The 24,963-nt window shown below is 42.3% G+C and overlaps 1 protein-coding gene across 1 annotated transcript; it reads left to right on the top strand.

The window, feature by feature from the left end:
- Positions 1-277: 277 nt before the first annotated feature.
- AGGF1 (angiogenic factor with G-patch and FHA domains 1) lies at positions 278-16,724 on the top strand. The gene is made up of 14 exons (XM_075270036.1): positions 278-637; positions 2,234-2,324; positions 4,116-4,291; positions 6,875-7,006; positions 7,231-7,416; positions 9,211-9,475; positions 12,465-12,576; positions 12,654-12,705; positions 13,098-13,199; positions 13,848-14,013; positions 14,208-14,290; positions 14,794-14,921; positions 15,117-15,216; positions 16,466-16,724. The coding sequence occupies exons 1-14, from the start codon at positions 365-367 to the stop codon at positions 16,658-16,660; spliced, it is 2,061 nt and encodes a 686-aa protein (XP_075126137.1). The 5' UTR covers positions 278-364; the 3' UTR covers positions 16,661-16,724.
- Positions 16,725-24,963: the final 8,239 nt, after the last annotated feature.

The following is a 24,963-nucleotide window of genomic DNA, read 5'->3' as shown; positions in this document are numbered from 1 at the left end:
CTTACTTCTTCACTTGCTATAGTGGTAAAACGAAAGTGGAGTACACACCCCGCCGCATCTGCACTCCAGAGGATTAGACCGCCACGTGCTATAAGCCAAAACACAACCCTTTCCCTCTTCACAACGAAAGTGCTTCCAAAGCCAATCGGAGAGCATTTAGACGCATCGTCACACCGCAGCCTAACCAAAGCATCCCCCGCCCACCAGCGCTGCCCCAGACCCAACCAGCTGCTAACAGAGAATCCTTCGTACCACGTGATATTACAAGTCACGTGATCCCCGACGTCAGCAGGTCCTTAGGAAGAAGGTAAACTAGTGGCTATGGAGGGGGAGGCGGCATTACCGTGATGTGATTTGGGGTGTTATGGCCAGCCATGGAGAAGAGGTCTCTCCATCCCCGGACGAGGCGGAGGAGGCTGAAGCTCAGCCCGGTCCCGATCACTTGTGGTCGGAGGTCGATGACCCTAAACAGAGTTTGCCCTCGGTTCTGGATACAGCGCTAAGCTGCCGGGTGCAGGCTCTGGAGGAAGAACTGAGGAATTGCCAGGAGGAGCTACGTCGTATCCAGAGACAGCTGAGCCTGAGCCAGAAACTGCACCGCACTGCAGAGGCCACCAATCAGGAGCTGCGGACACAGGTGAGGGCGGTGCCAGAGACCAGCCAATCACAAGCCGTGAAACATTACATAACGCAGACTGGAAAGTGAAAGCGGGATGTTGATTGGTTGTTGGAAACTATAGGTGTCACATGTTTCTGTATGAGGTCCAGTCCGCTTGTTACCAGAGAGCAGATGTTCTGGAGCGCTGGTACTGGTGTATAGTGTGTTATACATGTCACTAGGCTCCAGTGTGAGGCGCTGGTACTGGTGTATAGTGTGTTATACATGTCACTGGGCTCCAGTGTGACGTACTGGTGTGTTATACATGGCACTGGGCTCCAGTGTGACGTGCTGGTACTGATATATAGTATGTTATACATGTCACTGGGCTACAGTGTGACGTGCTGGTACTGGTGTGTTATACATGTCACTGGGCTCCGGTGTGACGTGCTGGTACTGGTGTATAGTGTGTTATACACGTCACTAGACTCCAATGTGACGCGCTGGTACTGATATATAGTGTGTTATACACGTCACTAGGCTCCAGTGTGACGCGCAGCTACTGGTGTGTTATACAGTAAATGTCACTGGGCTCCAGTGTGATGCGCTGGTACTAGTGTGTTATACATGTCACTGGGCTCCAGTGTGATGCGCTGGTACTAGTGTGTTATACATGTCACTGGGCTCCAGTGTGATTTACAACTACAAATTCCGCCATACCTGAACAACTGCAGACCAGAGGCAGATTCTCCTCATCAAATTCTGCCGTATCAACAGATCCTTAGGGTATGTTTACACAGCAGAATTTGGCTCCAAGCGACAGTCAGGTTCTGCAGAATTTGGTCGAATGGAAAAATTCAGCCATGTGAACATATCCTTTGAAGGGGTTGTCTGGGATAAAATGACATTTCTACTGTAACTTAAACACCTTTACCCCCCGACTACTGTTACTTAGTTTAACAAAAGTCTACATTTGCCAGTAACGACCGTCCCAGACTCATTTTCTGATAATCCGGAGATGTTCTCTTTACCCCATTTTCCACAAATGGAACGTCACCTACACCAAACCTCAACCACCCCATCATACTTTTCTGGCTTCCTGTCCAGGAATGCCAGCATGCGCAATAGAGCCAGTTTACACTGCACAGGCTGATGCTCACTCTATTCCACATACTGGCCTACAGGCACGGGCTGCCAGGATACATCAATAAGAGCTGTGCCGGCCCACACCTGATCAATCGACCAGTAATACCAGCATACGCATTATAGGAAACCAGTTAGCTAGGGAATCAGGAAAGAGGTGGAGTGAGGCCTCATGGTACTTGTAGGAAACACAGAACAGGAAGATAGGAATGTAAACATGCAGAAGATCCCAGGAGCTCATAGAGAACATCGGAAATCACTCAACACACTGCTAAAGGTGTTAGGGTGCACTTATTAACTTTTTTGAATATTTTTTTATTTGCACAGAAAACCCCTTTAAGCACAAATGCACATGTTGACTCATGGGTACTATCGTATATCTCCCAAACCAGCCCCCACTCCTCTTAGGCTTTATGCTGAGCATTTTATATCTATATATGTTTTTTGTTAAAATGATTTGTTCTGAAATCCACCATTTTTATCTTTTGACAGGTAGAGAAATTAAGTAAAGAAATCCATGAATTTAATAATCCTGAAAAGGTTGACCAAGAAGTACAAACAGATGACTATTCAGCATGGTCAGGTGGGTGTTAAAACATACCGCCTAAGGATGTGTCTACACCTTCAGGTTTCTGCATGTGATTTTTGAAGCCAAAACAAACAGTGGATTGAAAAAATAGGAGTAGCGCCTGTTATTCATTCTGAAGAATTGATTTTGGTTGATTTTGTAAAGCAGACAAGAGCTGTGATTGGTTATTTTATTTCATGTGGTCCGGGGTTACTCTAGTTCATTGGCTTACTTTAAAACATACCTGCAGAACCTGAAAGACAAAAAACACACATAGAAAGACATCAGTAAGAATAATAACTAGACATGAGGGAACACTATTCAAAACAGCCGTTTCGAATAGCACGCTCCCATAGAAATGAATGGATGTAGCCAGAACGTGGGGGGTTAAGCAGCCGGCTGCCGGCAAAGTCTACTTGCCAGCTGCTTCCATTCATTTCTATGTGAGCGTGCTATTCGAAACGGCTGTTTCGAATAGTGTTCGCTCATCTCTAGTAATAACAAAATGTATGCTCACCTATAGCCATCTTCTGTTTTCTATATTGATTGAGCTCTGGTTTCTGTTGTGGGGTAGGGGATGTGGAGATGCCAGAATTAAATGGGTATTAATAATTCTGGGAGATCCTATGCTTCAGAATTAGCTAATGCAGGGACTCCCTAAGTTATATAGGAGTCCCTGCATTACCTATGTGATTGAGTTACTCTTGGTCAATTAAGAGTAGGTCGTTTCAGTATGGTCAGGAGTTATCCAATCACATTGAAGTGGTGGGAGGAGACAGGATTTACTGGATATTCATATGACCTGCTATTTTATATGAACGAAGGGATTACTAGCAATTGAAATGAATAGTTGGGTTGTGCGACTTAAAGGGGTTATCTGGTTTCTAACATTGATGGCCTATCCGTAGCACCAATCACCGGTATCAAGACAGCTCGGTTTGCGGTATTGTTTATATACCGCCAGCCACGCTGCTGCTACAGTTTATATGGAGAGCGAGCAGTTCAGCTTTTGATATGTAAATAATACAGAGCACTGTGCTGCCTCAGTACTGGAGATCCTAAGATATGCCATCAGTTTTAGAAACCAGATAACCCTTTAACATTGCAAGTGGATTGTACTCTGGCAATCCCCCTGTTAAGACTGTATTCAGATTATGTTTTTATATCCGTTTAAATTATGTAGACTGACGTGTCATCCGTTTACATAGACATCATTGTTAAAAAAAAACAAACAAAAAAACCCTGTTGCTGTCCAATTTTTTTGAAAGGCACAAAAACGTAGTATACCATACTTTTGTGTCTGTTCAAAAGAAATGGACGACAGATGATTTTTGGGTTTTTTTTTGTTTTAAACATGGATATCCATGTAAACGAGTATCAATGATGACCATCAGTTTGCATCCCTTAAATGGATGCAAAACAAACCTGACCTGAATAGAGCTTTACTCTGTTTTATTAGGAAATGTTTTCATTCCCCCAAGTATATACCTACATACAGTTGTTTTAACTTTTTCTCAAAGCCATTCTAGCAAGCTTGGGTTCATACACAACAGCTGTTCTTAAGAGGAATACCTGCAGGGTAAAGCATGGTTCGTCAACTTGATAGTGCAGCCACAGATCATAGCTCCTCTTCATGGTACATTTAAAGTTAGCACTAATGATATGGAAGGAAGCATGTAAAAGAGAAACATGGAAACAAATGCTACCTTCTGAAACACAAAAACACAGTTGTGGTTTTATTACAGACGCAGTATCAGATATGCTAAAGGTACATGCTGTGAGGCCATTCTTAATAATCTCTTTCAGATTACTATTATTACCAATCGTCCTACGAGAATCACACCCACACAGATGAGGTGAAAGCAAGTGATGAAAGTGAATCCATTATTGGTGCATCTCAGGCTGGGACAGACATCCAGGAGCAAGATGAAGTAAAGAAAAGTCAGTGTGCGAAAGAGGAGACAGAAACAGAATATACCCAGGTATAGCACATGGGAGTTGAATGATAGGTTAGGGTATAAAGAACCTGCGGGCATCTGCATAAGGAGATATTGTAAGCATGTGGTGATGGGCTTTCATTCCGTGCCTTTGTAAATGTATGGGTTTGGATTAAAGGGGTTGTCTAAGACCCCATGTGTTTTGGATACTGATGCCCTAGCCACAGGATCAGCTGATCAGGGATTTGGATAGAAGCCGTTCTGCTCCTGTTCACGAGACTGTAGCGGTGACACTAGGAATAGCAGAGACATACATTATAGCGGTGGTGCAAAGAAACTTCAGCTCTGCTCCCATTCAGTGCTGCTTCTAACCATATCCAATACACATAGAGCACTGCTTATATATTATAGTTTTACATCATAAAGGTACCGTATTTTTCGGACTATAAGACGCACTGGACTATAAGACGCACCCAGGTTTTAGAGGAGAAAAATAGGGAAAAAAATTTTTCAGGCAAAAAATGGTAAAATATTTAATATATGGGAGTTGTAGTTTTGGAACAGCTGCAAGGCCACATTGACAGGTGACCCTGCAGCTGTACGGGGATGTATAGGGCGTTTTTTTTGTGGGGCCAGGTGTAGACCGGGCATTTTCAGACACAGGGATACCTAATGTATATGTTTCACAGTAATGTTATACTTTTATATGTATTCTAGGGAAAGGAGGTGAACTTTTATTTATTTTATTTTTTATTATATTTTTTTTAAGTGGTTTTTTTTTTTTTTTTTTTTTTTTTTACTATTTTAATATCCCCCGCCTAGGGGGCTTGAACCTGCAATCGTTTGATTGCAAGTCCCATAGACGGCAATACAAGTGTATTGCCGTCTATGGGAGATTCTATACATTACTATCGCGGAGGGTCATAGACCAGCCGCGATAGTAATATATATCTATGACAAGCCTCGGAGCCTTCATTAGGCTCCCGGCTGTCATCGGAACAGGCCGGCTCCTGCGGCCTCGCCGTGCAGGAGCCGGCCTGCATCACTAAAGGTATGGGGGGGGAGCTAACTAACTGTCGGGACCTGCGGAGGAGCAGTGGGTTTGCAGTATGGCCGTGCTACTGCCACCGCTGGTTTTCTTCAGCGGCAGTATCGCGGCAATCTGCAGGCCCCGGCAGCTAAGACAGTCCCCGGCATCTGCTGTAATAGACCGGCGGATGCCGGGGAGTGTCTTAGCTGCCGGGGCCTGCAGTATTGTCACACTTCTGCCGCTGAAGAAAACCAGCGGTGGCAGTAGCGCGGCAATCTGCAGGCCCCGGCAGCTAAGACATCCCCCGGCATCCGCCGGTCTATTACAGCAGATGCCGGGGACTGTCTTAGCTGCCGGGGCCTGCAGATTGCCGCGATACTGCCGCTGAAGAAAACCAGCGGTGACAGTAGCGCGGCCATGCTGCAAACCCACATTCAGACTATAAGACGCACCCTCATTTTCCTCCGAAATTTGGGGGGAAAAAAGTGCGTCTTATAGTCCGAAAAATACGGTAATTTATCTGAAATAATTTCTTTCTATAATGGTAAATTGAAAACTGGAGGTTGTACGTCCTCCCTATCGGGGTAAGCCTTTCTTTTTGCGCTCCAAAATCTGATAAAATTACCAAAGTGTGTTTCTGCTTGAGATGGCAGACCTTCTCCGTACAACACCGCGAAATGTGCTGTTGCTAAAAAAAAACCAAAAAAAAACCCAGCAAAGTGTTGAAAAGATATTGAACAGTTGTTGTCAATCTGCATTTATTTGTCTATTCAATTCTGTCCTCTGAGATATCTGAGATATGTCCATAACCGCCCCCAAAGGATGAAAGATCCACTGTACAAGAAAGGAGCAATAGCTGAAGGTTCAAATGGCAGCACTGTAAAATGTGTCCAGGGATATATGTCACACGTGCTAGCCCATGTTGTGCCTCATACTAAGCATATGCTGGCACTCGCCTATCTGAAGTCTATGTTTCCCTACTGTGTGCACTTGTCTTTTTTGTTCCGAACCTTTACTTTTTGTATTTTAAAGGGGTATTCCCATGACACTTGTTCACTAACCTGCAAGCTGTTGTGCTCTCTTCACTTCCTGCTTCTCTCGGCACATAGGTGGGCGGGGTTTCACTTGCACGGGATTGGTTGTAAATGAATTACCACAGTGTGAAGCTGATGTAGCAGACCTGGATTTGAGTCAGTTTGCATTACATACAGACGTAACGGACTCCCTATCTCAGCCCTTATCAGCCAAATTCAATTAAACCGACTGATAAGAGCTCAGAAATCCCGGATCTCTCACCTCCCCTATCTGAGAAGCTCTGCTACTTATCAGACACAAACAGCTCAGAGCTGCTCCAAGCTCCTCCCTCCCAGCTACATCACTTGACAAATGAGCAGATAATCCCAAGGGCCATAGAAACGGAGTGTAAACAATGAAGTGAATAAATTAAGATAGCGGCCAAACAAAGCAGTTTTGATAAAGCAATGCATTTAGGAAAAGTCTTAAATCCACATAAACTAGCAGAATAGAGAGGATCCTTGTGATGGGACAACCCCTTTAACGCTTTCTTGCATAAAAATAAATAAGTATTCTTTTTCTAGGAAGAGGGAGGAACTTCAATTGCCGAAAGCCTCAGAGCGACAGCTGAAGCAGCCTTGTCTCAGACTGGATTTACCTATGATGAGAACACTGGGATGTATTATGACCACAGTACTGGCTTTTACTATGATTCGGTATGTGTTTTACTTATATTGCTTTAGTGTTCATGTACCTGCTGTTTTACACACTGACAGACTCCCACCAAGCTGATATTTATGACTTCTGCTTAGAATAGATCATTAATCTATTTAGCCTAGAAAACCCCTTGAAGTTATGTATGCAAAGGTAATGCATTAGTGTAATATGGAACTTGTGCATTTTAATGATTTGTGTTCTTTATTTTCTATATTACTATAAGGAATCCCAACTCTATTATGATCCTTCGACTGGGATTTATTACTACTGTGACGTAGAGAGTGGTCGCTACCTGTTTCATTCAAGGGTGGATCTCCAGTCATTTGTGGATCCCACCACACAACCAAGTACCCAGAAAAAGACAAAGAAAAAGAAGCGTGAGCCCAGCAGTCAGCAAGACAATGACAAAGTCAGTAACCAGCTCCGTATTGTTTGCATTATATGAAAGTTGGGCTTTCCCAGGTGTAAGTGACTCCAGAACAGTAGCAAATAACCTCTCACTTGATGCAATATCTGAACGGTTCTGGTACCCTATTTTAGGGAAGGATAGATAGAAGAGAGAAAGTGGGCTCTGTGATATCAGTTTATGTAATTTGGAGTATCTCTAGCTCTGTATGGGCAGAGTAAGGGTAAGTTCACACGATGTAACGTTGAGCGTGATCTGACACGTATACACGTGCCGGCAGATGCTCCGCAAAATCACGGGCGCAAAATAACACGCCGTATACGTGCCAGATAACGCTCAATGTTACACTGTGTGAACTTACCCTAATAAGGACTGTCAAGTCTCTCCTGGGAGTCCTGTATGGATTTACTCTTCTTTGTAGTCAGAAATCTTGTAATAAGTCATATAAACCTATATATCTTAGAGCTCAGCTTTTGTCATAAAACCCTATAGAACACAGAGCTCAGGTCTATCCCTCTACCATATCCTCAGGTAGGGCGGCAGAAATACTTGACCCACTTCACTTTAAGCCTTTGGTTTGTCAGATAAGAGAGACATTTAGTCATTGATACGAAGGCCTGTTTAAATCAATTCTAGTATAGAGTCAGTCCTGAATGTTCCCACATTGTAAGGAGATTAGGTGGAAATGTTCCCTGTTTTTGTCTGAGAATGACGGGAGGGGGGGGGAGGGAAGACACTTTTGCACCCCTGAGTGTCACTATGTGTCCATTGGCACACTACATGCTGGTTTACTTCCAGCTCCTTATGTAATCCATTACAGTTATCTTGACTGTTCATCCTGTCTTTAGGTGCAAAACTTAACAGAAAGCATGGTTGGCTTGAGGATTTCTCCTTATGGATACTCTCCATATAAAGGTAGAGTTGGTTTGTTTTCTTGTATCTTGAATGGTAGGTTGGATGCAGATTTTTTTTTTTACCCATTAGAACTTAAAGTGGATATCCGTTTTCTGAATGGTGAAAAGCTATTCTTTCCTACACATCTCCTAATCGTCTCTGCCCTACAAACAGTAGTTGAGGGTGTATATGTTACAAATTGCATAGGTTTGGAAAACCGTTCGATTATACTTGTTGCATTGACTATTTTAATCTACACACCAAGGGCTAGTTTATCAGTTTCTGATATTGTAGGAGGAGTTTTTGTGCAGGCACCTGTGTCCTCTACAGAAGCTACCGCAAGGGTAATGTGGTAATACATGGCGCTCACTTAAATGGATGGCACCAGAATAAGAGCCGCTATTACTTAGTGGGACCCTGATCTGACACAGGGGGGGTCCAGAGCAGGGAAGAAATGTTTTCAGAGGTTCTCTGAGCTGGAAACACATGATATGGACTGTGTGTGGTGGTTTTTGTCTTTGTTCTCACTCCCTTGAATGTGTTGTAAGGGATAAGAACAATAAGTGAACAGAAGTTTATCCTCTGATTGTCTGGCCACAGCTTTAAAAAGGTCTACAGTGATTTTTTATAATGCAAACAAACCCATAATATCAGTTTCGATGCCGCTTATGTCCCCGATTGATCTGTTTTTTTCGTCACGCATGATGTGCACGAAATGCTGTTCTGCCAGTCATTGGCTAAGACAGGTTGCCCAAAAGATTGTGACCTCCATAAACAATAGCTAATTTAGTTGCCTCTATTTTGTCCATTTAGTGTCCTGGGAAAGCTCAACTTTCTATAAAGTAGGTTAATAAGACCACCATTTGTATCTATCTGTCCTGAGTATTGTCCATTTTTCCCAAGGCATCAGTGGAGATGAGAACATCCTCTTCCAGTAGCGCAGCCAATGCCATTATAAGTCCCTATGACAGGGAAGAGTCTGCCAGCAGAAATAAGAAGCCTAAGTTAAGCAGTGATTGTGTAGACGCCAGTACGAGAGATAGCTCCTGCTCTTCTTCAGAGGACAGTGAACCCGAGGAGGGGGAGCTCACAGATTCCGAGAAGATCTCCAGCGATGAAGACGAGTCCATTGCAAGCAGTGTCTCAACTCATAACTCTGACGTTGAAGGTGACCTGACTTGCATTGAGGGTTAAAATATGTATTTAGCCATTTAGTTAGTATTTTACAAAGGGGCACACTTATCAACCATGTGAATTTGTTACCCACAACATTTTTTAACATACATTGTCCACTGTCACAAAACAATATTGCAGATTTAGCAGATATTTCATAAATATGGCATTGCATCAATTGTAGCAGTTTTGTATCTCATCGCACAACTCTGTCACGTTTGATATCTATCCCCTTGAAGGTTTTAAAGGGATTATCCAGTTTCTAGTATTGATGGCCTATCCCTAGCAGTGAGCGTAGGTACTGTAGTGCTGTCTCATTGACTTCAATTCAACATCAATGCAGTACCCACACTCACCAATACAGTGTGTATGGCAAGTGAGCAGCATGGCTCATGGTAGGTAAACATTATCTAGAGCTGTGCTGTCTTGATACAGGTGATCTGTGGGGTCCTGGGTGTCAGAGATGTAACATTGATGGTCTATTCTAAGGATAGGCTATCAATACTAGAACCCTAATAACCCCTTTAACTGTTTGAAAACCCTGCTTAGTCTGTTGAAGTAAAAAGCAAAGGACCATATGTTGAAAGGGAGGATCCTTAACCCCTAGACATCACTATTTACGTTGCTCTATCTGATGCCCGGTGCTGCACACTTGTGATTTATATCTGCTCCTGTTGGTGTGGTAAGTGCCGGCATCTCTATGCTGAAGTTACTGTCAGGGAATTACGTGGTGATAAGGGAAACTTTTAGGACTTTTATCATCACTTTTATCTACATATGGACCAGGGACCCAGAAAATAAGCCATGCTGAATATAAAAGATATTTTTTTTGGTTGAAAACCTATATAAATGTGTGATCAGAAGAAGTAGGAAAGCTATGGAAACTGAATTCTTGCAAGAGCTTAAAAACTTTTAGGACTAGTCTACACAGCTCTATTGCACATCCATGTTATATGAAGCCTTAAATTGGACTTGTCATATTGCAAATGCTGTCCAATTTACACATCGATATATAGTTTTGTGATAAAAGATTGAATGTAACGTGTCATTTATTCCTATATCCCTGCTCTTTCTGAGTTTAGGGGTCCAGTGGGCTGTCCTACTCTGATTATCAGCCTTCCCTGTATGAGTATGCATACACACATGGCTGTAAAGCACTAAGTAGGTCCACTCACTGGTCGCCTAAGCTGAGAATTAGCTAAGACTTAAGGGAATCTGTCACCAGAACCCATCTCCGCATTACCTAAATTAAATGGTATTTTGCCCTTGTGAATTGGTATCTCAGTTTCCTCCAACTAGGTAAGCCTCCCACCAATCTGTGCTGCCCTCCGTTCCTTCCTCTGGTTAACAGGGCCAGACAGTGTATACCTGATCTCTCCAGGCCTTGAGACCTGTCAGGCGCCACATTGTAGGCACATACATAGTACTGCTGTGATGCCGGCCTGGTACAAGTCACATGTGCTGAGCATGCACATAGAATATGAGAAATGACAATGTTCTTGTTGCTTGATAGAGCTAATTTGCATATTGACCTAAAAAGTGATATTAACAGAAGCACCCATTCACCATTTATCTAGATATCCTGAATAACATGCTGCCTGTAGATCAGATCGGAGATTCCATAATACTGTGCTATAACGAAACACTAAATGGACACCTGCATAGGGGAGAATTTACACCATAGGGGGATATATGCAAGAAAAGTGGTGTAGAAGTGGGACATCTTTGGTGTGTGGCCTTGTTACCTTTAATCCATGGTGACTAAGGGCAGTGCGTGATACTACGCAGAGGCTTCTGCTACATTAAAGGGGTTGTCTAGGACCTAAAGATAATTGATAGTAATGAACTATCCACAGGATAGGTCACCAGTATCAGATTAGTCTTACACTTGGAACCCACACTGAACAGCCATATTCTAGGTATACGGCCAGTAACCAGCCCTGTTCCTATTAAAGTGAAGGGGAGAAGAGCAGCAGTTCCTAATGCCACCATTACATTGGTGACAGCCTTCAGTCTATACACTGTAGTCCCAGTCCCATTCACTTGAATAGGAACAGAGATGCTTCCGACCGTATACTTAGTGGCTGAAGCAGGTTATCGGGATGAGAGATCCTGTGGATGAGTATCAATAATTTTCAGGACATGAACAACTCCTTTTAATGATTACGAATAATTTCCAGGAAACCGGTATGCCCTGTACATGTTGGTTGGTAGTCAAGGATTTCACAATAGTTCTCCAAGTTTTGCCTGCTACAAAAGATGCTATGTAAGATAAGTTTACTTCTATGGTACGGTATGGTAATTATTGCTTAGCAGTATGCAACCTGAAGTTCAAGTGAGTCCACGTTAGGGCTCGTTCACATCTGCACCCGGTCTCCGTTGATACAGGTTTCCATTTCCTGCACAAAACTGAGGCAGGAGACAGAAACCTGCAGGACTCTCTCTCACCCATTCATTTGAAGGAGTTTGAAAGGTGAGCGGCGGTGAGCATTTTATGCTCTCCACTGCGAAATCGGTAAAACCGGTTTTTTTTAAATCGGACACAGTCGGACATGCAGTACTCTGTGTCCGATTTTAAAAAAACCGGTTTCGCGGCGGAGAGCATAAAACGCTCACGGCCGGACCCGGTCTGACAGCTTTCCGTCTGCTGCATACAGTAGACGGAAAGCTGGAAACGGACTCCGGGCGCTAGTGTGAACCTAGCGTTATATATTTCTGAGACACCTAAATGTCATATTGGCCTCATCATGGCTGCCCCTTGGTGACTTATATAAGATTGGTTCTCCAATATCTTTTAATAGTTATCATAACCGAAGGGTGCTATGTTCTCTCATAAGACATTCCTCACCTGCCTAAGTCAGTACCAAGCATTTCCTTCTAGGGAGGGTAATAGAAAAGATGGGAAGATCTAGGTATCTATGCAGAAGAAGTGAGACCTGTTCTGGTCTTACTAATGTTATCATGTGTTTTTGTGACTTGTGCAGACACAGAGCAGATCTGGCCTCCGTGTATCCGAGTGATAGTAGTAAGGTCACCGGTGCTACAGAAGGGATCCCTGTATATCATAACCGCTGAGAAAAGTGCCACCATTGGAAGGTAGGTGCAGCGAGTGCAAAAAGGTCCCAAAAATGTAATTGAACAAACATCTCATTACAAATTGAATTATCTTGTAGGGAAAAGAACATGGGTCATGCCATTCGTGTTCCAGAGGTCGGTGTGAGCAAGGTGAGTACCTTATATACATGCCTTACTGTCCATTATTTCCATTGAAAGCAAATCCCATTTAATTGTATGTACAATGACCTCAAGTTCCTGCTCCTGAATTTTCCATAGAGTTATCTCAAGTTACAATGGCTTTATCTTATAATGGTCATCCTGGAGCCAATTCATATGGAACTTATGTGACCACTGTATTTGTACCTAGACAGTGTGGTATGTGTGTTTGTGTGCAAACGTTAACTTGACACTTAACACGTTAACAATGTGGCACAAAACATTACCTCACCTTTTTAATGTCCTTACTTGTGATAAGGTGTAATGCTGCAGCAAGTTATCAAGGCTTTTCACAGTAATAACCAGCAGAATTGTGAATTTTTTTTTTTTTTATTTTTTTATAGTTTCATGCAGAAATTTACTTTGACCACAATTTGCAGAGCTATGTACTTGTTGATCAAGGTAGTCAGAATGGTACAACTATTAATGGAAATCAGATTCTGCAGGTAAGAACATTTTGTCTCACAGTGATATAATCCAATCATTATGGGGTAAAGGTGGCAATAGGAAGATTAGCAGTCATCAGTGAACCATATATCATATAGTGCAAGGTACAATATGGCGGTATAATATAGCATAAGGTAAAAAAAAATGCAATATACCAGCTCAGAAACTTGCATCAGACGTTATGCAGTTAATCCTGAGGTCGGGTCATGCTAAATGCGATTATATAAGGGTGCTTGTCTCACAGTTGACATTTCTCACCTATTCACCAGATAAGTGACAAATATTTGGCCCTACCAAGGCCCCAATCTCTATTCCTCTTTATTGCATGACCACAGTGAGGAATTGGAATTGCATAGTAGTTTAGCATGCATCGTGTCCTCCCATATGACAAGCAACCAATTGCTATACCCAGCTGTCTCTTTCAGTCCCATAGACTTTGACTGGAGTGGCCCTTGTATGCTCCACTGCTTCTCCATTCAAAGTCCTTCCCCCTGGAGTCAGGGGCTTTAGGACTCGTGTTCTCTTGGTCTTTTGGTATAAGGGTGCATCTATTCCTTAGTATAAATGTCAATAGACTAAGTGTATGTCAGGTGTGTACAGTTGTATGTTTCCTATGGTAAAACTTCTGTCAATATTCCATGATGCAGCCTAAAACAGTCTGTGAGCCTGTTATGTTACATCATGGAGATGAGGTCAAGTTTGCGGAGACTGTGCTTTCATTTCACGTGCACCCCGGCAGTGAAACCTGTGATGGCTGTGAACCTGGACAAGTCCGAGCACATCTCCGACTAAATCAGAAGGAAGAATACTCGGGTAACTTGTACTTTATATTTTACCTGGTCATTTGGTTGCAGAACCTGTATACATGGGATAGACATATATATGTGTGTATATATATATATATATATATATATATATATATATATATATTATAATATATTATACACATACACATATGTGTAGTCTATAAAGGTAAAACGCTATTCTCGGTTCTTTATCATCATTAGCTGGCCCAGTACTAAGCAAAGAGGAAAAAGAAAAGCTGAGACGAAAAGGACTTAAGCAAATCCGGGAGAAATATGGCTTACAGGTAAGAGAGGATGGCAGCAATGAGCTGTGGATATCGCTGTATTTATCTCTATGAATGTTCTGGCCACATGACCACACATACAATATACAGTATTTCTGGTCTCCGTAAGGGAAGACTCCAGAAAACAAATTGATACTGTGCTCGGTGCACAACCTCACAATCAAGTAACAACACAGATAGCAGTCAGGCCCTAAAGTTGCTCATATACATAAGAGCATTGTTCACAGAATAGCCTTCCCCCTCATCCCAACAGCATGGAAGGAAGAATCTAGTGTGGCCGATTTTTTCTACAAGAAATAATCTGCAGCTGTCCAACAGCTGTCCAACCCCTGTAACTGGATCTATAGTAATACAGAATGAGTTAGACATCTGGTAGTGCCCATAGAGCAGGCTCACTTGTCAACCCTACATCCATGACTACGTAAATTATCCATAAATCTGTGGCTGCTTTTCAGTAACCCGGCAATACGATGGATGTCTTAAACTCTTTTATATTCTTTTAGGGAGTTGATTATCAAGATAACAAAGCATTGAAGAACTCTCAGTACAAAGACCGAGCCGTTAGACGCCGTAAAGTGGTGGGAAGTGAAGGCTCGTTCCAGAGAGATGATGCACCAGCATCTGTACATGTGTATGTTCGGGGAATATTCTATAACTTTCTGGATTTTATAAAATGAGATTATGTATTTCAGTGGTTACATTAAGTGTCAATATTAAATATCTTTACTAAATGGATTAGAAAAAAACATTTGTGTTTGACCAGAAATCTATTATACATTTGGCAAATTGTCGTTGAATTTTAACATCACGTGTTTTTTTTTCACAGAGAAATTAATAACAGTAACAAAGGAAGACAGATGTTAGAGAAGATGGGATGGAAAAAGGGAGAAGGTCTCGGCAAATCTGGGGATGGAATGAGAGACCCAGTAAGTTATAGATTATGAGTTGTACATTTTCAGAGGCAATGGCCCAAATTCACTGTGTTCCGCAGGAAAAATCATAGCATTTTATAGTCGCAGCAAAGTGGATGGGATTCTAGCGAATCCCATGCCAACTTTGTGGTAAAAACTAAACGGTGTGTTGTGGACACACCGCAATTTCCAAAACTAGCACGGTTTTGAAAATTGCAGCATGTCAATTATACCTACGGAAACACTGGCGTTTTCCCCATGGGTATAATTGAAACAGGAAGTCCGCAGAGGAAACCTCTGCTAATTTAGTATCTAAAGTGCTGCGGGAAGAATCGCGATGTGTTGCCAAAACACTTTTTTGCTGCGGGATTCCACATGGGGACTTAGCCTGAAACTACGCCTCAACTTGCTGCATTTTAAGCACATGTTATCGCCTGCTCTCTGCTTGCCACATTTTAAGACAGTGGGTGGAGTGGGGCAGGACATTCTGACTTTCTGCTTCTATTATACCTATAGGGAAACGGCCAGTGTTGCAGCGTGTCCACTGTGCATATTTTTGCGCAATTTTAGCAAATCCCATCCACTTGACATCAGAGCAGTCAGACTACTTATATCTCTGTTGACATCCGTTTTTTGTGGCTCTTATATCTTTGTTTGAACTTATCATTTGCCCCTGATGAATCCTTATGGAGGGAATGTGTTGGGAAGGTTGTTCAACAGTTATTATTTTACCATAGCACTCTATTTGAAGCTTTTATTGTCCCATTCTTTGGGGGTCCTACCTCCTCTAAGTCCTGTTGGAGTAGCATTATGCCAGTAGTCTCAGGTTCAAGGAGGAGGTTAGGTCTCTTGGTGTTCGGTAATGGTATCTATAGGGATAAATCTTCATAATATGTACATGGTTCTATTATATGAGGCAGTTGAGTCAGTTTGGTTAGATTTGTACAGCGCTGCGGAATATGTTGGCGCTATATAAATAAAATGTATTATTATTATATTATTAGTTAAATACCTATCCCTTGGAAAAGTATGTGGGGGGGGGGGAGGGTAAGGGAGTGTCTGACTCGGGGACACAAACCATTATCTGACACATTTTGTATCAACGCTCTGTTCAGCTTTGGTCGGTGGATTTGGTTATTATTTGGGCCCTTCTAATTTTTTTTTATTGATAATTTTTTAACTGCTTTGTTAAAGGTGACGTTTTAGACATCTGATGTCTTCTATTTTTTCTGTGAACCTAATAATATGTTGTCTTATTCCCCAGATCCACCTTCAGCTACATAAGAAGCAGGCAGGCCTGGGAACCCATAACGCTACTTCCATTGAAGATATTCAGAATTTTACTCAGAACCAGAAGAACTGGGAAAAGGCCCGAGAGAGATATGCAGAAAACTTCCAGGATGCAAAAAAGAATGATGCAAAAAAAGCCACTTCTTGGGTTAAAAGCGCAGCACAATAATATGAACTGACTGTATTTAAATCTGTATTTGAGATTTTATTTTATAAAAAAACATTATATACAATTATGGAACATGATTTTTTTATTATTTTTTTTTTTATTTTAAATATCTGAGCCCAGGTTCACTTTGTTTACATTTTTTCGGCTGCAGTTCTATGCAGATAAAGAAATACTGGAATATGCAAAAGTCACATTCACACAGGACTTTCAAAAACTGCAGTTTTCAAGGGGGTTTTTTGTATGTAATTTTAATAAAATAAAAATAAGTTAAAAAAAAAGGTAAAAAAAAAGTCATGGTACATTTTATAGTTTAAAATAAATGTAAAAGATGATGAACTGCTGATGTATTTGTTACCACTAAGGGGCGCTTAGTATATACTATTTCATTTTGCAGTTCATTGTGTATATAGTAAGCCCACCCCTCATGTGTTTGAAGGTGTCACTTACATGCACAAGTTGTGGTGAGCTTTCTTTATGCACCGTGTAATGAAAATGGGCGTCACTGCTTTTACAGGAGGCCTTATGGGGTCACCAGGACTTTGCTTCCCAATAACTATTACAAACCTTTGAAATGCAAGGAGGTAAATAGGATCAGGGATCCGCGCTCACAGGTTGTATAGGAAAGTAATGGGTCCAGAATTCACTTGGTTTAGACGAAAGGTTTTTAATAAGGATAAAAACAGTAGGCACAACGCGTTTCGGATTACATAAAATCCTTTTTCAAGTGCAAAAAATCACGAATCCACATCTGGACCCATTACTTTCCTATACGACCTGTGAGCGCGGATCCCTAATCCTATTTATCTCCTTGTGCTTCTCCCGGTCTTCCGGTGTCTACAGACGGAACCGCTGCCACTCTCACCTGGCCCATCCATCTTGCAATTGCCGTTATAGGTGTTGTGACTTTATCACAAGCCTTTCAGGTGAGAGACTATATTGGTTGTTTTTCCCACAATTTAAGGCTTATTTTTCTTCCATAAGTGATACTACACTTAGAGCGCTCGGTGTCTCTGTTCTTATTTTGCAAACCTTTGAAATGGACATCAATATCCTGAACCTGAAAAGCCCAAACTTGCACACACCACAATGAATTCATTTGGGCTGCAGCTGTAGCTCCATCCAGTAGAGCTTTAAAAAGTCTTAGGGTTAGTTCACACGTGAATACCGTGTGGCGTAATTTGGTCCGGAAAAAAAAAACGCTTCAGGAATTATTATTCCTGAAGCGGTTTTTGAACACTTAGGCGTTTTTTGGTAAAAACCGCCTCAAAAAACGCCAGGCGGTTTTTCCCTCCCGCACAGTGAATGGATCTTAAAAAACCGCATTGAGGTTTTGGGTGCGTTTTTCGTCAAAAACCGGACCAAAAACCGCGTCGCAGTTCTTGCCTCCCATTCACTTGTATTGACTTCCTGAGGCGGAATCCGCCTGAAGAAAGGTCTTGTCGCTTCTTTTTTCCACTAGCGGCAAAAAAACACTAGCAGACAAACATCAGCTTTAGGGCTAGTTCACACGGGGACATGGACGCTGATTTTGACAGCGGATTTCGCGGCCAAATCAGCGTCCATACAATGTATCCCTATGTGAACTGCTCGCTTTTTTTTTTTTCTGCTAGCTCGCTGGCAGAAAAAGAAGCGACATGACCTATCTTTCGGGCGGAAGCCGCTCGCGATGAGCCGCGGCTTCCGCCCAGCCGCAGCGCCCTCCATGTCGGCTCATTCATTTGAGCCGACAGCGGAGGTGAAAGCCGCGACCGCGATGGTCGCGGCGGGAGCAGTTCACATAGTGTGGACATTGTATGGATGCTGATTTGGCCGCAAAATCTGCTGTCAAAATCAGCGTCCATGTCCCCGTGTGAACTAGCCCTTAGTAACTAACTAAGGTTGGCTATGAGCAGGTCAAAAGTGCAGCCTCATAAATACCCATAGCTAGGTTAAGGAGTAGAAGTATTTCATATGATCGGTAGACATGAGACAAGGACAACTAAGATCAAGTCTAGAATATTTGGCTCGGGCTCTCAAAATGTTCATTGGAATTGTAAATCTTGACTGAGTGCAGAAGACATGTATGAAGAGAATTATGACTAAAGGATATATATATATAGAGAGAACCATTGGTGGCTTTTGACCAAATACCCTAGAAAACTCTAGAATCATAAACTTATGCTTTATGAGAGATTATCGTTTTACAAGTACCTGGACTTCGACAACATGGAATGGCGACTACATGCAGAATGGGTGTATAGGAAGGACGCCAGCAGAATGTACTTTCTGTGACAAGTGTGGTCCTTTAAAGTCTGCAGCAGACTCCTGGAAGTCTTCTACCTCTCTATAGTGGCTGGAGTTCTCTTCCTTGGTGTAACTGTGATGGAAGGCAATGCCAGAGTGTCTGACATAAGGAAAATGGACACACTGATAAGGAGTGCCACTTGTGTGATTGGTACCAAGCTGGACTCTTGGGTGCTGTGTTAACATGGAGGACTCTTTAAAAACTCTTTTCGATCTTAGATAACTCCCTGTACCCTCTCCGCCATTCAGTGACTGAACAGAGCAACTTTAGCAAGTTTCAGTAACACTTGGCAGTGGCATAACTAGGATTGGCAGGGCCCCAAGGCGAACATTTGACATGGCCTCCCCTCCCTGAATAATTTCCCCCCAAAGACCCTGACCAACCCCCCCCCCACACACACACACACACACACACACACACTCTCCTGCACACACTATTATACCCCATAGTGGCCCTTGCATACAGTATTATGCCAGATAGTGGCCCCTGCACACAGAATTATGCCCCATAGAGGCCCCTGTACAAAGTATTATGCCCCATATTGTCCTTTGCACACAGTATTTTGCCCCATTTTGGAGCATGCATGAACAACTATTATTCTCTGGGGTCTTTTCAGAACCTAGAGTATAATAATTGAAGACCCAGGGGAGGCTACAAATACAAAAAACAATATTACTTACCTCTCCTGGGCTCCAGCGCACTCCCTGATGATGTCTGTATACCAACCTGACATGACTGGTGGCCCCAACGTGGCCAAAACTTCCTGCCCAAATCCACCATATATGATAAAATTCTGATGAATAAAGGGACAACTCTTATTAGGGGCACCACTTATTGGAAACAATGGAAACAGCAATATTGGGATCAAAATATAAAAATGTTACCTGTCTGATCTATTGTCCCTGCCTTTAGGTCTGGTAGCCACAGAAGACACTAGATTGCCGATGAGTCTTACCAAAATAATCAGCACAGACCCAAAATGTTAATGTTTTTTGGCCATCTTAGATATAACTGGCCAGATGCAATGACATATACCGTATATATTACAAGTAATCTGTCCCATCAATTCAGTCACTGTCTGTGATCTGCCAAATGTGGAGAAGAAAAGAAGTAAAGACGAAAATAAGCCGGAATATAACATTGGGGTCAGGGCATATATTATACACATTGGGTATTATGTGTATATACTGTCATACAATGCATTCATTCACCTAATGTATCAATATCATGCAGGGGTGAACCTATCCCTTTCGCCGCCCGAGGCGAACTACAGAAAGCCGCCCCCCCCCCCCGGGAGGAGGGGGCGGAGCGAAGGGGCGTGGTGGAGTGAAGGGGGCGGGGCTTAGCGCCGTTCGCAGGCAGAGAGCAGGCACGGAGAGGACCTGCTCTCTGCCTGAGTGTGAGGGGAGGCTGCTGGAGCAGCGCTGCTCCAGTGACCTCCCCAAACCACCACTCGGTGCTAAGCCAGTCCTGCTGATTAACTGTGCAAGCGCCCTGACCCCATCACTATTACATGTCCATGAAAAACGGTTGTGTCACTACATTGTAGGACTTATTCATACAACAGTAAGTAATGACTGTGTGACTGTAAAACCCTACACTGTCTATGGGTTTATTCACACCACTATTTTTATGTCCATCATAATGGACAAAGACAGAGCCATGACAAATGGCTTGTCAAAAAAAGCAGACACGTGAATAGACCCATAGTCAATGTCACACACGGCCTGTGAATAAGCACTTACTGAGGAGGAATAGTGAAGATTTTTACAGTTTTTTAAGTAAAAATTAACTACGTAAGGCCCGGCTCACATCTGTGTTCGGTATTCTTTTCGAGGAGTCTGCTTGGGGATCCCCCCGAATGGAAACCTATCTGCATTAAAAAGTGGTTAGCGAGGAAAGCACACGGACCCCATAGACTATAATGGGATTGTAAGCTTTCAGGAGCAGAAAGTCATGTGTAATAATTATCTGTAACCCCTTAATGACTGCACACATTTTAGTGCTCACGTATTTGTGCATTGAGCTGGTACAGATCGTAGACCCTTAGGTCCTTCCTACATATTTGACATTATTTATGCTGAGTTTCAGGCCAGATACACACAGCTGCTGTTTTCCATAAGTTTTTAGGTGAAGTGTTGGAATGGCTAAGACTTAAAGTGGAACAAATATATATATATATAATGCCAGAAAAATAAAGACATTTATTAATGATTAGAGAGAGAGAGAGAGAGAAAGAAAATATAATGCCAGAAAAATAAAGACATTTATTAATGATTATATATATATATATATATATATATATATATATATATATATATATATATATATATATATGTATATATATATATATATATATACACTCACACTGTGCATATATATAAATTCTATATCTATACCTGCCATTGGAATACTGGCAAACCACCTGGATACATAGTTCATGTGACTGGCATGCGGCTGATCAGCTGCGGCACCTGCACAGACTGTTATGACTTGTTATGATTTGAATTCTTGCCTCACTTGTTACTGAGCTGTCAGACAGAGCAGTAGCAGGATCTTTGCGTCTCGTGTACCACGAGGAGCGATTTTGGATACTTTGGATTGCGGAGCCGCATAGGCATATTATTGTTCTCTGTATTGTATTGTCTGCTGTTCTGTGTGTGTCTGTGAGTGGTTTTGTGTGTTTTTGTGTTATTTTTTTTTGCAGGTACCATCTTCACCACCGATTGGTAAGTCCTAATCCACACACTATATACACTACACACAGGGTAATACATCCATAGCACACAGTGTATATACGCAGAGGTGACCTGTAACCAGTTTGGCCTCTTTAGACCCGTCCATTACACTATAGATAACTAGCACATATACAGCGCCATGCACAGGGTTATTCAATAGAGGGTGCTGATGGACAGATCTGGGTATATACAGTACTCCTCCATTATTACAGTATATTAGTAAATGCTCAGTGATGTTTACAGCACATTTGTTACAGTTAGGCTAAAATGGCAGACATATTTTACACATCCGTGTTCACACTCTGTTTTTTGCTCCCCTTTTCCATGTGTCTGGGATATTAATTGGTTACAGTGACGAGGTCATGTGACTCGTGCACTACCCGCAACATCTATAGTACTGGCAAATTACAATGTGAATTGGATCTTAAAGAGGTTTTCCCACAATTACCCCTTATTCCCTAACCACAGGGGGGGTTACAAGTATCTGATTACTGGGGGGTCTCACCACTGGGGGTTCATTGATTTTTTTTAATTTATTTATTTATTTATTTATTTATTTTTTTTTGGGGGGGTGCGCTACTCTGTTGACCATGTGTTATAAATAACCTGTCCCCTTTATTTTATGGTTCGGTATAATTGCAGCGATACCACAGACCTGTAGCTTTTCTATGTTTTTTACTTTTGTTTAATAAAAACCGTTTTATTTTTTTGTTTTTCTTTAATAAAATAAGGTTTTTGTTTGTACCGCCGCATTACCAGAGAAATAACATCTTTAGTTTCTAGCGTTGCTGCAGGTCGGCTTGTTGTGGTGGAACAAGTCACATAATAGAACCACTGTGAGGTCCATGGGGGGGGGGTAAAAAATGACACCGTCCACCTACTGTTATAGGGAGTCTGTTTCCAGGGTGTATCATATTAAACCAGCAACACAGTTACATAGATCCGGCTCACCTGAATGTAATATTTTGCCTTGGAAATTTCTGCCTCCTTTCCTAAGATATTCATTTATTTTACAATATGTAATTGACCAGACTGGAGCACCGAGGACGGCTCTGTTGTTCCAAACTGCTGCCCCCCACATTGCTCTAATACGCCTGCACCTGTCTATGAGTGACAGGGATAGCGATGCTGAAATCTCACCTGGCCCTGTGTTCTCACATTCACACGGTGGATTAGGGCAGGATGGGGCCAAGCAGTTTGGAGTAACAGAGCCGCCCTCAGTGCATCAGACTGCTCATTTACATATTGTAAAAATATTAATATCTCATCAATGGAGGCAGAAATTTACATAGATCCGGCTCACCTGCAGGGTCGGACTGGCCGACTGGGGAACCGGTGAATTCCCCAGTGGGCCCGAGCTTTGACTATCAGTCCTCACTTCCCCAATACAGAAGCATTGGTCAGGGGCCCGATCAGGATTTTCAGGGGCGGGGTCGAGCCCCTGACCATGCATTTGCATTGACAAAATGAGCACCGATAGTGGTCAGGGGCTGGATCGGTAAGCTTGGGGGCCCCAGGCTGCCGGCAGCGCTGTAATGACTGTAATGGCCGGCAGTTTTCCAGGGCCCTTACACATACAGGGGCCTCCTGGCAGTGGTATACTTTCCCTATTAATATAGTGAAAGTATACATGGGGAGGACACCAGGGGCAGCAACTTCACCTATCGCTGACATCTTATGAAGAGCTTTCCGTGCAGCCCGGACTTCCCCCCTCCCAGCAGTGTCATGGTGTCTATCATACACCACTACCATACACATATCATTATGATAGACACCATGATAGTACTTAAGGGTACTTATGTGTCTTGTATACTGTGTAAGTACTGTATGTTTGTACATAGGTGAGTATATACAGTATGCTATAATAATGTGTATGTGTGATTGTATATATGTGAGTATATATAGTATTCATACATTCATATATGTATATATATAGCTTATATATGGTATATGAATGTATATAAACGTATATATATATATACATATATATATGCTATCACAGTGGTTCTCAACCTTTCTAATGCCGTGACCCCGCAATACAGTTCCTCATGTTGCGGTGACCCCAAACCAAAAAATAATTTTGGTGGCTACTTCATAACTGTAAGGGCTAGTTCACACAGGGGGCGGTATAGCGGATCTATAGCGGATTTAGGCACTGAGAGTGACGCGGGGTCAAAACACGCTTGCCACGACTGTCACGGCTTCCCTCCCGGAGTCGGCTCAAATTAATGGGACGACTCGGGGAGGTTGCTACCGCCAGGCAGATGCCACGGGTCACCGAGCTGTGGAATCCACCTGAAGAAAGGGCAGCCCACTTTTTTCTTCCGTGAGCGTCAGCATGCCGCTCACACAAAAAACAAGCCTGGCGGTCTAAATAGACCTCCATTGTGAGAGGAATAACAACCGCAAGAAAGGTAAGTATGACATAAATATACAAAATACTAATAAAAATATCAAAAAATCTTTATTATAATAATTTACCACATATACAAAAATAGGACAATGTCAAGAAAACAGATGTACACATACAAAAAATGGGTGTAGTGGGATGCCACAGCTGATAGTGGTCCCTTTAGATACTGCTAATTTTCCTCACAAAAAACATCAGAAAATACAACATATACCCTCATATCATGTAATAAGATCCACCTAGGTGAGTGTTACCGTCAATTATGGTTATATAGAACCTAAATATAGACTTTTTTAAATCCCAATGCTATTTGTTCGCCCCATGAAGGGGAACAGTATATATATAGTATCAAGGTCTATAGGTTCTATTGCAATATATCTTGCTTCCTATAAGGCTCTCTGCGCCGAAACGCGCGTCGGGTCTTGGGTGGTGGGTGCCCGTCCCTGGTGATCTGCTTACAATCCTCTCCATGGGTGAGTGGCTATACTGGTTTGCCTTGTTGTATTTATAACATGTCTACTTCCTAATCTATGCTGACTATTGGACCCTTGAGGGCAATGCATGTGCTGTTCACTATATATAGGAAGTGAGATATGCTTTAGTGATACCTACAAACATGTTGTCTTCCTAATGTATGTTGGTTACTGATCTTTGAGGGCAATGTATGTACCTCTTTTTGCATATAGGAAGCAAGATATATTGCAATAGAACCTATAGACCTTGATACTATATATATACTGTTCCCCTTCATGGGGCGAACAAATAGCATTGGGATTTAAAAAAGTCTATATTTAGGTTCTATATAACCATAATTGACGGTAACACTCACCTAGGTGGATCTTATTACATGATATGAGGGTATATGTTGTAT

Source organism: Leptodactylus fuscus, chromosome 1 (assembly GCF_031893055.1).
Source record: "Leptodactylus fuscus isolate aLepFus1 chromosome 1, aLepFus1.hap2, whole genome shotgun sequence".
Classification (NCBI taxonomy): domain Eukaryota; kingdom Metazoa; phylum Chordata; class Amphibia; order Anura; family Leptodactylidae; genus Leptodactylus; species Leptodactylus fuscus.
Note: the sequence above shows the minus strand (reverse complement) of the source record. Positions and strands in the feature narration are given on the sequence as shown.

Coding starts and splice junctions, on each gene's coding strand:
- AGGF1 (XM_075270036.1), top strand. CDS start 365: ATGGCCAGCCATGGAGAAGAGGTCTCTCCATCCCCGGACGAGGCGGAG. Junction 2,325..4,115: donor TGACTATTCAGCATGGTCAG/GTGGGTGTTAAA, acceptor AATCTCTTTCAG/ATTACTATTATTACCAATCG. Junction 14,291..14,793: donor GGGAGAAATATGGCTTACAG/GTAAGAGAGGAT, acceptor ATATTCTTTTAG/GGAGTTGATTATCAAGATAA.